This window comes from Falco cherrug, chromosome Z, assembly GCF_023634085.1.
Source record: "Falco cherrug isolate bFalChe1 chromosome Z, bFalChe1.pri, whole genome shotgun sequence".
Lineage (NCBI taxonomy): Eukaryota > Metazoa > Chordata > Aves > Falconiformes > Falconidae > Falco > Falco cherrug.
Genome location: NC_073720.1, coordinates 41,975,078 through 41,988,573, shown reverse-complemented (window position 1 = coordinate 41,988,573; position 13,496 = coordinate 41,975,078). Strand labels below are relative to the sequence as shown.

Sequence of the window (13,496 nt, the reverse complement as noted above, 5' to 3'; positions counted from 1 at the left end):
TCTACACAGTGCTACTCAGTCCTAAGGGCAATCATTTCTCTCCAGGGTAAACCAGGATGGGGTCACAGACAGGTTTTCACATTCCCAAATTCTGCAACCAAGACACTAAGAGAAGCCACGCACATAAGCAGACAAGAGTAAATACAAGAGAAGTTTATTGTATTTAAGATGGGATAAAGAGCAGCTTTTAAAAAATTAATGCTCTCAGTGATCTCAGTGTGCACAACATGCACACAGTACACGACATGACACATGCCAAACAAAATCTAGTGGCAGGACCTATTGTTATGCAGATTCTTTATAGCACGAAGAGGACAGATTTTGACTTCTGCTCAACTGTGAGATGCTCTGCTGAGGTTTTTAAACAAACACAAGGAAAAAGAAAAGCATACATTCTTATTGCCAATGTTCAACATCCAAAACATAACAGCAAAAAGTTTTCCTCCTTTGAAGAAGTTGAATCCCTTCCAGCAAATGTCAGAAATCTCTGGCAGTGTAAGATCCTGCAAAGAAAGCATTTAAGTAGACCAAAAGACAGAGGCCACTCAAAACTGTGTCCTGTGTTTCCTCTTCTAACACATAAAGGGGAATTACCACCAGCATATCTGTGCCATTTTACAATATATAATTCAGAAAAAAACCCTATGATATATAATCCAAAAAACTTAAGAAGCAATTCCAGAAATAATAATAATAATAATTATTATTATTTAGGAGAGTACAGTTCATGCATTTTCCGAGAATAGGAAATTATGACAAAAGTTGCCAGCTCTATTTCATATCCAGCTCCCTTGACTTCATCATGAATCTTGGGATTTTTCACTCCTTACTTGCAAAGAACAATTATAGAAGAATACTGGAGGAAAAACTAAGAAGCACAAGCCAAGCACAGTCTGACAGCTTAAAATTAAAATGGAAATAAAAATACCCCCAAATTTATTACTTTTATCTCATGATTAATTTTAAGCCAATCTCATGATTTTCTGGGGATGGGCATGATTTAACATCCGGCACTGACAATACAGCATACCACACAAATACATAACCATAAAGAGACCAATTCAGGTTTACTGCTGGGACTATAACTTCCACTTGCCTGACATTTGCACATTTAAACGTCTTAGCCATAACACCACAGTGTTCAATACCAGAGCATTACGTACCTGTCCTGGGCTAGGAAAGATGATTCCTTATGTCTAAATGCTATCCACGCAGGCAACAAAGCACTGTTTAGAGTTCTATTTACTATTTGTGACATATTTCAGTTATATTTAAAAAGCACTATTAAAAAACCAAAAAAACCCCAAAAACTTATGTACATCAGCTTCTGACATCATGCCAGAATGCTTCTGCTACGGTGAACTACAGAGCTTGTGCCACCACAAAGAGGAACAGTATCAAGGGAAAAAATTCACAGAAGTAGTACTTTAAGGTACCAGTGGAATTGTAAAAATATCATCTTGAACAAAGACAAAACCTTTAAAAACATACAGATAAAAAGAGACACAAATAAACACTCTCAAAACCAGTTCATATTTTTGTATTTTAAAATAAAGATTAATTCTTAATTCAAACGTTGTATTTCCTTCATAGAATAGCATTTCTCGAGTATGGATAGGTTCAGCTTAAAGTATACTGTCATCTGTTAGTTAATACAAGTATGGGTTTATACAGCCTGTGTTTCACGTCCCCATCTTTGTTCTGCTCCTGTAGTGCCTTCTGGCTAAATAGGTTTTTTGAAAGTCAGTAGTAACAGATATGCTTGATCTGCAGACAGCAAAAGAAGTGACTTCCGTAACAATTATAATGGCACTGTTCACAAACTGGCCCACGTCTGTGATGAACTCAGTTCTCTATTAGCTTCACAAATAGTACATCACATCTCATTAAAGAAAAGGGAAAAAAAAAAGAAAGAAAAAAAGTAAGCCCAGTTTGAGGACTCTGGCTTCTCAATGTTTGACAGCCTTGGTGTTAAAAGTCACAAATTGTTTCCCAGCTTTAATGCACCAAGTCCACAATATATACTGTAGCTGGCCTGTGTAAGCACCCCTTCCCTTTTTGTAACCTAAACCAAAATCAGAACCCCTGCCTCCAGGAGCTTACAATGGCAATTATTTCACATGCCTGAATCTTTAAGTTATTTCAGTTGCCAAGCCAAGCAGCCAAACATTTTCAAGCCAGATTTACAATCGCCTCTGCAGCCTTAATTCTACTTTCATAATGTCTATTTTGTGCACTGAAAGAGGTCCTCTAGGAAAACTGGTAATGAGATCAGTGAGTGTATAACTAAAACCTGCACCACAATGCACATACACAATCGGGCAGGATCAAGCTTACACAAATGCTGTAAAGCTTGGGCATCCCAGCATCCTGATATCCACTTCGAAACCCATCTGCTAATTAATGTTTTTTTCCTGTACTGAATGACCTCAGCACTTCTTTTTTGCCCCCAAAAGGAAGGCAAGTCTCATCACACCAAATGGTGCACAACTTACTATATACAAAATGGTGACACAGCTTCCCTCTCCTGGTGGGTACCAAGTTCTGACTGTTCAGCAGGAGCCCTATGGCAGAGTTGTATTTCCAGCCACACTGGCTGACCCAAAGAGCTGGAGGTGGGCTTCCCGCTGCTGCCCCAAAGCAGCTGGGGGTTCTCACCAGAAAGGTGTCCCTTTTGGCAAGTTTCTTGCATTTATTAAAAAAAAAAAAAAAAGCAAAATTTTTTTATAGGGAAAAGTGTTAGGCAACCCTAACTACAGGGTCACCACTGCCCCCCTCTGTAATTACAAGTGAGCCCATAAACTGACACCGTCAGTGAGACAGCATCACAGCAATTAGCATCTTTCAAAGACAGAAAAATGCTTTTATGTGTAAGCACTGTAGAGCACAGCCTTTTGCCAGTAAAAACAGAGCATATGTCTTAATTTAAAATTTGCTCAGCATGTTTTGTGCTACTTCCTGTGTCTTAAGCATCTGTCTGAACTGCCAAAACAAGTGGGAGAGAATGACGCTTTCCTTCGCCTATAAACAGCAAAAACAGGGTGAAATGCAAGTTCTTCTCCTCATGCAAGTTATTCTGCAATTGCGGGGGAAAGGTTATTTCAACAGTAACTTGTGGAGATGTGGCAACAACCAACTTTCAGTAATTAATAGGATCTCTCCACAGGAAGGCTGTCTAACATCTGTATCATGAGGAAAAGAAAGCACAGACTCTTGTTTCAGAACTTAGCAGCTATTACCAAGTAAAACGCTTCTGGTTTAACTGCAGAGTAATACATTTTCTAACTTTTCACAATCTTCTAAGCTTTTCTGCTGGCTTCAGAGGCTAAATAACCTAAAACTGGGACAAACAAGCCTCAGCTGTCAAACTGATTTGACAGCCTATTTTTTACATTTTGCGACTTTGATGGAAAAGCCACTTGTTTTTCTCTTCCTCCTTAATAGTCCTGTGTGAGCTGCAGTCTTCAAGATTTTACTTCTAATCTCTCTCATTTTGAAGTTTTCCAGTTCAGTTCTGACTACCCACTGCCTGTATCTCTATTAAACCTTTCCTACTGTTTATAATGGAGAACAAATTCAGTTGGTGTAATTTTAGCTGGCTCTCCAGGTATTCTTCAAATGGAAGACAATATACACTCAACTACTGAATGTGTTAAAAATAAAAAGTGCACATATGCATGCACACACATTCATGCTGAGCCCAGACCACTACCAAAAAAAAAAAAAGGGGGGGGGGGGGGGGGACGGGGACAAGGACTATTTTTCCGTTACACAGGTAGTGCATATACAAACCACTTCTCTGTGATATATGCATTTTATGGCCATGAAGATGAAAAATGCTCAAAACTCAGCCCTAAATTAAACAAATTGATTCTCATCTTTACCCCTTTACCAAAATAATTTACTAGGGCTTAAGAAGCCAGCAGACTCAAGGCTGGGGTGTCATACAGCCCATACATTAACTGAGTAAGCAATAAATCTCCCCTTACTCTCCACACTACTTTCTTAAATAGCTCACTGTAAAGCCCCAACCTAATTAAAAACAGCTTTCTTGGCAACAGTGCCCTTGATTTCACTTATTTACACATTAACTGCAGCCTCCGTTTGCCCAATCCAGTCTATTCCGTGTACCACGCAGGGCCTTTTATCTGCCCTGGACAGCATTTTCTCCAGCAGATGAAGTAGATGCCAATTGATTTGCTGTCGAGCATGGTAAATTAATAGCAACAAATTGCTGAGGGCCCCATCTCGCTGCTCCACCATGCTTCGGCAGTTTTGCTTTATTTGCTCCATGATGGGCAGCAGTCAGGCCTCTTCAAGTCAATTTCTTCTTAACAACCTGCAATACTTTTCAATGGTGAAAATAGAGCCGTTCCTTGTAAGTCAGAAATCAATATCCTATTGCCCTTAGAAAATGCTAAACAAGCAGTATTGGCAATCCACTTGGTACTAGAGGGTATCAGATATAATGCAAATCCATACTGCTTCCCTCCTCACAGTTATTACAGTTTGCTAAAAGGTTCCTAATGCCATTTATCATCATTTACCATCGACTACTGCAGCTATGATTATGATATCCTATCAGCTAGCAGAGCCCTTTCATTTCTATCCAATTAATATTTTAGCAGCACTCAAATGGTTGTTGCCCAAGTCTTGTAATAAAATTTACATGGATTGCACGATTTTTTTTATTTTTTTTACTGTGATCTTAAAAAGTAATTTCATTTATTTTTTAATACAAGCTTCTTAAAAGACCTGAATTTTCTTTCAAAAATGCTGAAATCCAACATTCTAGCATGTGAATTAGTTCAAAGACAGAGTACTAACCAAAAAGACCGACTCAGAATTTATCTATTGCTATCGCCAAAAAGCATAACTGAAGTAAAAAGTAAATGCTGTATCCTATTTATGCCTTCCATCAGTCCCATTCACAAATATCTGTTGTCTCTAGCCAAATACAGACACTTATTTTAAGCAATACTTAGAATTCTGAATTAAAACCTTCAGCAACCATATTTGATTACAGCAATTCAAAGAAACTTAACATAACATTAAACCAGCATAATTTCAGAAATTAAACCAAATGACCACACCAAGTAGCAATAGTATATTAGAAAAACAGCAGCACATCAACTGTTCATTCATAAATTGTCTGAGCCTCTTAAAAACAAATTTTAGAAAAGCAACTTAGTAAGAAATGGGCATCTTCAGACCACACCCAAAACATTCATATTTATGCAAATATTGAAATTTTAAACTGCAGGGAAATACCTGCTCATACCGCAACTCAAAAAACCCCAAGTCAATGCCTTTTTTTTTTTTTCCCCGGAATGCGTATTTTGAAGCTCTATTGATCCTAGTACAGAAATACCAAAAATTAGCTTAGCGTTTTAGGCTATAACACTACATGTCACAACATACCCCATACTTGTCTGTAAAAAAAAATACAATTGACTAATTCTACCAGCCTAATGCTATTTACTCAGTTACCAAAATTTAAATTAATTATGTTCTCAAACATAATTGTTAAAAATTGGCAACATTATGCAGGCTTAATTAAGATTAAATCCAATTTACTAAATGTACTTTAATTGGTACTAATTACATTAGCTTTCCTTTCAGAATGACAAATTCCCCATAGGTTTCACTTTAATAGTCTTCTATCAAAATCAACACAGGATGACTGATGATGAGCATCACATGAGGTGTAGGAAAAAAGAGATGCTCTTCCCTCCTTCTCCCCCTCACCAGCCACACAGGCACACTCACTACCGCTGCTCTCTGCACGTTTATCCTTTTATCAATTTGCTAAGTCACAGAGTCATGACTCCATCACAGCCATCATCTTCTGTTCCAGTGAAAAATTTCTCAAAAATAAATACTCTGTGGCTGGGAGCAGCCAAGAAGAACAGAAGCTTTAAAAGAAAAATACACAAAGGTTTCAAATATCAGGGCCACCAATTACTAGGGTACTTCCAAGGACTCCAGGGAGTCCTGCTCTTGAACCCTTTGAGACGCAAATCTAATAAGTGAATAAGCCTAACCTGATCTTGAGAACTAGGCCCAATTACGCCGAAGGGCAACTTCACTGCATTATTGCCTGCTTTCCATTACAAGGGCATCCAGTGAGTACATCTGGAAAAGAACCTGAGAGGAACCAAGGCTGTCTGCCCAGAAAAACAAATAAAGACAGATATGCCTCTGTGCTACAGTGAAAAAAGAAAGAAAATATAATAAGTAGGTGGTTTGCAGGGCTGTCTGTATTTCATAATGTGATAAACTGCCCTCAGGATTTTTGATATGATTGAATTTAGAAAGCGCGGGGGGAGGGGGGGGGGCAGGGTGGAGAGAAAAACGGTGAATTGCTCAATTTCAGCTGAGTAAAATTTGAAGATGGAAGAGAAGGGAATTTAAGGTGGAAGACTAAAGAAGCTTTGCACACACCAAATGAAACAATCAGCACTGTCTATATAATATACCAAATTGGACCCTAACGCTGTGATCATAAAGCAAGACAGGAAATAATTTGCAACTGCTGAAGCAAGAGGAAAAAGGGGGGAAAAAAAACCCCAAACACTATGTCAATAGAAGGGGAGACATAAGATACAAAATTTATATCAGATTTAAGAACGATAGCAAGGAAGTTCCTTAGCTGAAGGTAATTTGAATCATTATCTGACAAAATTGTGTTTTGCATGAGAGTACAATATTTAAAGTACTAATTTTAACAGACTGAACAGTAATGGAAAAAAGTGTTTAATTAAACCCCAGTCCTTTGTAATCCCACACTTAGTGGTAACTAAGTATTATTTCTCCAGAATATCACTGACTACTCCATGGCCATAACTGTATACAATTTCGCAAGTAAAGCATTTAGAAATTAAAAGTTAGAAGGGCTTTTGCTATGGGTTTTTTCCCCCCTGCTTAGAACAATTTAATTACACATTGCCCTTGTAAGCAAATTCTGTCCCACAGAATTTTGTGCAGTCAGTGTAGGTCTACATATAACTAACTGCTGTAAAACCAGGTTACGCAGAAATATGAACAAGTCTGACTGCATTGCTTGCTTTCAAACAGCTCTAAGAATTTGCTACGCCGGTCGCCCGTAAGCAGTCTGGTCTTTGTGAATCACTTCCATACCTACTACTTTACTGACTGGGGGAGGCGGGGTTCTTTTGGGTTTTGTGTGTGTTTTTCTTTTTTTAAATGGGACCTAAAACCATCTGGCTATTCATTTGAGAACACATTCAACACCTCTGAGAGGCAGTGTCTGGTCTTTCACCTGCACCCGTGACCTGAATCAGGTCCAGAGAGTCACCACATATGTGTGATCTGATCAGCAGCAAGCACAGCCTTTTTCACTCAACCATTTGTTAAACACACTTGTTGAGTCTTCACAATACCTGCAAGGAGGACATCTGAATTTATATATACCTGTAAAGTAACATGTACGTACAAGTTTTCATAAGTTTGGAACTGCAGATGGCAAAACACTTTGAGGCAGCAAATCCCACTGTCTTTGTATGCCATGCAGTGCAAATGGCCCTAATCAGTACTGTGGCACTGTGATGCTAATGGAATACAAAATATAATAAATAATACAAAAAAACATTTGACTTGTATGTCTGCTCTCAACAAGATAAAGAAATCCTATTTCCACAACCCAGAGAAGTTCTAAATCCCTAACTGTGAACAGAAATGTGTACAAACCAATCTTCAGATGGTCTTTCTTCTCCCATCCAACCATTTCCTTATTTCTGCTGTTTACACTCCCCAGCAACCCTGGCAAATTGCTCAACCATTTGCTAAAATGAGTTGTCAGTATTAAACTCCACCATATAAAACTTTCCTCACTGGAAAATTCATTCTCCTCTAGAGAAAGTTAAAAACACATATTACTGAATAAGAAATTCTGGTTTATACTACCTGCTCCATCTGACTAATCTGCTAATCTTGGCCTAAGTGCTAGACTTCAAGGCATGAAACCGACAGCCGCCCTCCAGTACCTAAAGGGGGCCTACAAGAAGCCCAGAGAGGGATTTTTTACAAGGGCACACAGTGAAAGGACAAGAGGGAATGGCTTTAAACAGAAAGAAGGCAGACTTAGTTTAGATATTAGGAAGAAATTCTTTTACTGTGAGGATGGTGAGACACCCGAACAGGTAGCCCTGAGGAGCTGAGGATGACCCCTCCCTGGCAGTGTTCAGGGCCAGGCTGGACAGGGCTTTGAGCAACCTTCTCTTAGTGGAAGGTGTCCCTGCCCATGGCAGGGATGTTGGAAGTAGATGAGTCTTTAAGGTCCCTTCCAACCCAAACCATTTTATGATTCTACACTAACACAGAAAGCTCATTTATTCCTTTATGCCTGAGGTTCTAAGACACTGGTTTTGGGCTAAGGTCCCTAAGGGAAACAGGAACATGGCTGTACATCAATTGCTTTTGCAGCTCCAGTTTAAATCAGTTCAGGTTAACAGAAGAGAACAGTCTTTTCAACACATAAATACAACGCCCTCGACATCTGATATGCATTTGTGATGTAACTATCATCCCAAAAAGTAAAGCCCAAAGGTTCAAGGTCAGACAGATCTGAAGGTACAACCCATATACCCATCCCTAATGACATACAACCTCCCCGTGCAGAACAGGACCACTTGCACATATGGAAACTGCATGTGGCAAGTCAACCGAGTAATGTACAACTGGTAGCTGAGACCACAACCTACACAGAGCCCATATACCATACACAAGATGGAACTTTCAGGGCCAGGTTAAGTACAAAAAATTTTCCAATGCACTCAAGCATGCAATTAAAGCAAGTCACACACAACAGACATTCATTTTAAAACTGATGGGAAAAATTACACAGAGCATTCTTACACAAAACAAATTATCTACCTACCTGTTTATGCATCTCTATATTCAGCCCATAGGACATCTCATAGTACTAAGAAAGAAGAAAATTCCTCTGTTAGACCTTGCAATTGTGAAAACTATTCCAAAATTCACTTTGACTCAAATGTCATCTGTACAAAGACATACAGACTAAAACACTTAATGGCCTTGAAGAGCTGGAATTAGAAAGAGCATTTCACAGCAACCTTTTTTTATTTTCTTTTTTGGGGCTTTTTTGCTTTATCTACATTGTTTCCTGTTAAATTTACAAAGAACAGCCAAAACACAAGGAAAAAACAGACAACAAAAAAAATCACAAAAAGGAATCACAACAACAGTTAAAGATTAGAAGCAGAAAAAAGCCACACAGAAAATGCTCAGAATTGTATTCCTTAGCACACCAAAAAAAAAACCCACCTGAAGTGCTTGAAGCCAGAGACATCATTGATTTATATGTGTGTAACAGACAGGTTATTCAGTATTTTAAATAAAAAACACAAAGAAGCTGCAATTAAATAGCAGGCATGCAAAAAAATGAAAGAGCATGGCAATTCAGAGCCAAAGCAGATACACCGATCTAAGTATGCCCTGTTGTGCCCGAGTATTGCAAGGAAAACTCAGTTCAGTCCGTAACGTTAGTACCAAACAATCTCCAAGACTTAGGCATATTGGGCGACTTAGGCATATAAGGCACGAGAAAGGCAACTGTGAGCCTTAATGTTTGCTTGTGCTCTTGGTTAAGAGCTTTTCAAGGTTATTTACTCTTTCTGTGAATACAAAAATTGTTATTTGTCATGTACACATGGGACACAGCTAATCCTTCATTGATGTACAAGAGAACAGAGAGCAAGAGCTCCTCTGGAGTTACCATGATCCATCACGCAATTATGTATTTAGAGATGTCTTTCTACGCATGTTACTTAACCAGGCAGACCACAGCCACTGAGGAAATCCCTTTCACAGCTGACAACCCTGCCATCCTGAATTCAGTGAAACAATGAACCAGCTGCCCAGGTGCAACAGTTCTTCTAGGAAGCAGGCTTTGAGTTTGTATGCATATATGTCTAATTTTTGCTTATTCCCATCACATTAAAAATGTTATCCCAAACCATTTTACAGAGATCGTTGGGAGATCTCAGCAAAGTGAAAACATCATCCCCAGGTACGCTATGGAAGTTGTACACAGCTTTAAAGAGCTGACAAGTAATCTGCTAGCATTTGGAAGAAATATCCCCAATTACTTCAAAGGTTAAAAAGGAGGTTTTGCACAGAAACTAACCACTGCAAACAAGTTAAAATTCCCTGAAATTAAGGATTTATAATGGAAGCACTGAAGTCACCTCAACAACAGCACTGCTACTATAATCTTGCTGTTCGCCTCCAGCAACCCGAATGTATTTCGGTCTCTGTGTACCAAGCTAATAGACATTTTGAATTTGTTACGCAGCTTGCTTACCATGACATAATGCCGCTGCATCTCTGTCTTCTCACTGGCCAGTTTTTCACATTCTAGCTTTAAACTGTTCAAGACATAAAAAGGAAAAAGCATGGATACTTCATAGCACAAAACTGGCATTCTTCTGAGCACAGGTTACTCCCCTTTTCAAGCATTTCTCCAACACAGGGATAGAAATGTGTACTCCAGCTCTTGCTTGGGAGTTCAGGGTGGGGTTTGTAATTTTCTTCCTTCGAGAGATACTTTGCAACATCCTCATCTCCTAAGTGAACTGCACGCAGTATACAGGAGAGTATTTTTCTCTGACAAACTGGTTGACAAGAAGCAGCACGGGGGGGGGTTCATACCTGTGACACTTAAGCTTGAGAAGCCACTTACAAATCCACAATTTGGTTTTCACAGTTTTTATTTAGATGAGTTTCAGAAACACCTCTTCCTTTCACTGAACCCACAAAGGAATGAAACACTTATCACAACTTCAAGGAGCAAAAAGTTGCTGGATTTTACTATTTATTTTTTTTTGTCTGTGCTGCTACTGATGATAGAACTGCAAGGAAAATACTGCAGGTAATTTTTTTTAAGGAATACCATGGTAAACATGAACACCTCCGCCGGTTTTTTTGTTTGTTTTCAGAAGCCCGCTAGGCAATCCTGCCAGAATTCACTTGTCACTTTGAGGACACAGCGCTCTTCCACCTAAGGATAATGAAATAGCTCGCCGCCTCACTTCCAGGTTATCAGCACTTGACATGTCAATGAAAGGCGCGAGGGGGCCGAGCCAAGACAAGATGTGCGTCCTGAGCGGCATTTTGAAGAAAAGCAGAAGACGAGCGCAGCCATCCACATATTTGTCCATCAACCCCACCCCACCCACTCCAAAAAAATCCAACAATAAAAAAACCCACCACAAGCCGTACAAACTGGAGCGTGGGGAAAGCAAGAAAAAGCGCTGGCACCGCTCGGTTCGGGGCCCCGACAGCCCCTCGCCCCGCGGGCCGGTAGTGGCGGCGGGATGCGGCGGGTGGCCCGGGTGCGTCCGCCCCGCGCCCGCGCTCCGCTGGGCTGTCCCGGCGCCCCCCCGCCCCCCCCCCCCAGGCACCGGCGGTGGAAAGCGGCGAGAAGCGAGCCCGCTCGTGGAAAGTAGACAGCGTTACCTGTGGTACTGAGCCTGCAAAAACTGAAACTCCTCCTTAATCCGATCGCAGGACTCGGAAATGGTGAATTTAAAGGGCTGCGCTGGCTGGTGAGGAGCCTGCAAGCAAGCAACAGCAGGTCTTTTAATCGCCCCTGTCGCTCGCCCACCCGCCCGCGGCTCCCGCCGCCCTCCCGCTCTCCATCCCCCGCCGCGGCCATCGCTCCCGGGCTCCGCGGAGGCGCAGCCGCCGGACCCCCACCCGCCCGGAGGTAGCGGCGCGATGCCCGAAGCGCCCCGGGCTGCCGCCCCGACGGGGCTGACGGCGGTGCGCCGCCGCCGCGGGGGGAGGCGTCGCCCGCTCAGCACCCCCGCACCGGCCGCAGCCACCGGACGCGTGGTGGGCGCCGGGCCTGCCCCGCACCGGGCCGGCCCCGCACCGGGCGGGGGCAACTCGGAGGAGCCAACCCCGGCGCGGGGCGGCGGCAGCGGCGCGGCGGACAACAATAAGAAAATGGCTACAACTCCGCGGTGCCCGCGCCGGAGCGCTGCCCGCGGGGCTGCCGCCGCCACTCACCGGGTGCCGGGTCTGCGGGTACATCTTGCTCAGGTCGCGGATCATCCACGCCGCTTCGGGGGGCGCTGGCGGCCGGAGCGGCGGGGATCAGGGCTGCAGGCGCGGCGGCAGCGACGGTGGGCAGGGACGCCCCGGCCCCGCCGCCCCGGGGCTGGCGGGGTACCGCCGGCAGCAGCGAGGCGCGGCGGCGACGTCCGCGGCGCGCGGGGGCCGCTGCCACATCCCCCGGGGGCGGTCAGCGGGCGGCGCCGACCGGCTCTCCCGAGCGCCGGCGCTCCGCGGGCTCCGGCGGGCTGCGACCCCCGTGCGGCGGCGGGCGAGGAGGAGGCGGAGGAGGGCGGGGAAAGCCCCTTCGCCGGCGCCGGTGCGCGCTCCGCCAGAGATCCCCGCCGGCAGTTTTCTCCCCTTCTGCAAAACTTTTACTGCTGCCGCGGCTCTCCCGGCGCCGAGCGGAGCGGGGCGCCCCGGCGGGGAGGCGGCTGGGGCGGGCGGGCGGACGGCTGCCCTGCGGGGCGCTGCCGCCGCGGAGGTGCGGTGCGATGCCCTTTTGTGTGGTGGGGCCGGTCCTCGCTCCTACCGACCGGACCGCATCTCCTCCGCCAGCGCTGCGCGGCCGCTCTCTTTTTGTTCTTTTTGGTTGTTCTGGGTTGTTTTGGCTTTTTTTTAATTAGAAAAAAAATCAAAAAGAGAGCGCGGAAGATGAAGGAGCAGACGCGGTCCGGGCTGATTTATTTACGTCTTTTTGTTTTCTTTTTTTCCCCTCCTCGCCTTTCGAAACTCTGGGAAGTGGCGGCGGCAGCGGCGGCGCCGCGCGGAGCAAAACGGCGCCCCGCGCCCGGCTCGGCTCTGCGACTCGACTCGGCTCGGCTCGGCCCTGCCCGGCCCGGCCCAGCCCTGCCCAGCCCAGCCTGGCCCGCCGCCGCCGCCGCTCCTCCGCGCCGCTCCCACAGCACGCTCTGGCGAGGTGACTCCTTTGACCAAATTTAGCGGCGGCTCGTCGTTAGCATTCTGATACATATTCACGGCAGCCGGAAGGCCGCCGCCCGCGGGGCACCCTGGGAGCCGCAGTCCTGCCGGCGCCCCCGCTCCCCGCCCTGCCCGCACACCGCCGCGCCCGGGACTTCTCCTCCCGTCGGGCGCCGCGGCACCGCCCCCTCCCGCGCGCCCCTCCGCCGCTCCGCCCATGAAGGGCGTCGCCGGCGACCAATCGGCGGCGGCCGCACATTAATCGCCGTTCTGTATTAATGCCCATCATTTCGCCGCTGACAAATGGGCAGACGGGTTCGGGGAGGACGGGCGGGGGGATGGGCCCGGGCTCGGCCCCCACGTGGGAGCCTGACGCCACGCGGGCCCGCAGCCAATCAGGCGGCTCCTGCCTGCCTCTCCGCTCCCGTTTGCCCGCCGCCCGAGGTGGAGCCTCGAGATCGCTGGCGTTCCGC

At 44.8% G+C, this 13,496-nt stretch overlaps 1 protein-coding gene across 7 annotated transcripts in view; it reads right to left on the bottom strand.

Moving 5' to 3' along the window:
• LOC102048994 (TLE family member 4, transcriptional corepressor) overlaps nt 1-12,992 on the bottom strand; it is a 98,237-nt gene extending 85,245 nt beyond the window's left edge. For 2 of the 7 annotated variants that reach the window (XM_055698679.1, XM_055698683.1), the window contains exons 1-4: nt 12,058-12,990; nt 11,503-11,600; nt 10,349-10,412; nt 8,900-8,944 (exon numbers count right to left, since the gene is read on the bottom strand). In XM_055698679.1, coding sequence (XP_055554654.1) covers nt 8,900-8,944; nt 10,349-10,412; nt 11,503-11,600; nt 12,058-12,102 — 252 coding nt within the window. In that variant the 5' untranslated portion in view covers nt 12,103-12,990. Of the gene's footprint in view, nt 1-8,899; nt 8,945-10,348; nt 10,418-11,502; nt 11,601-12,057 lie in introns of those variants that run through there. The other 5 variants (XM_055698681.1, XM_055698684.1, XM_055698685.1 and 2 more) reach the window with 3 other exon arrangements.
• Between the last annotated feature and the right edge of the window lie 504 nt (nt 12,993-13,496).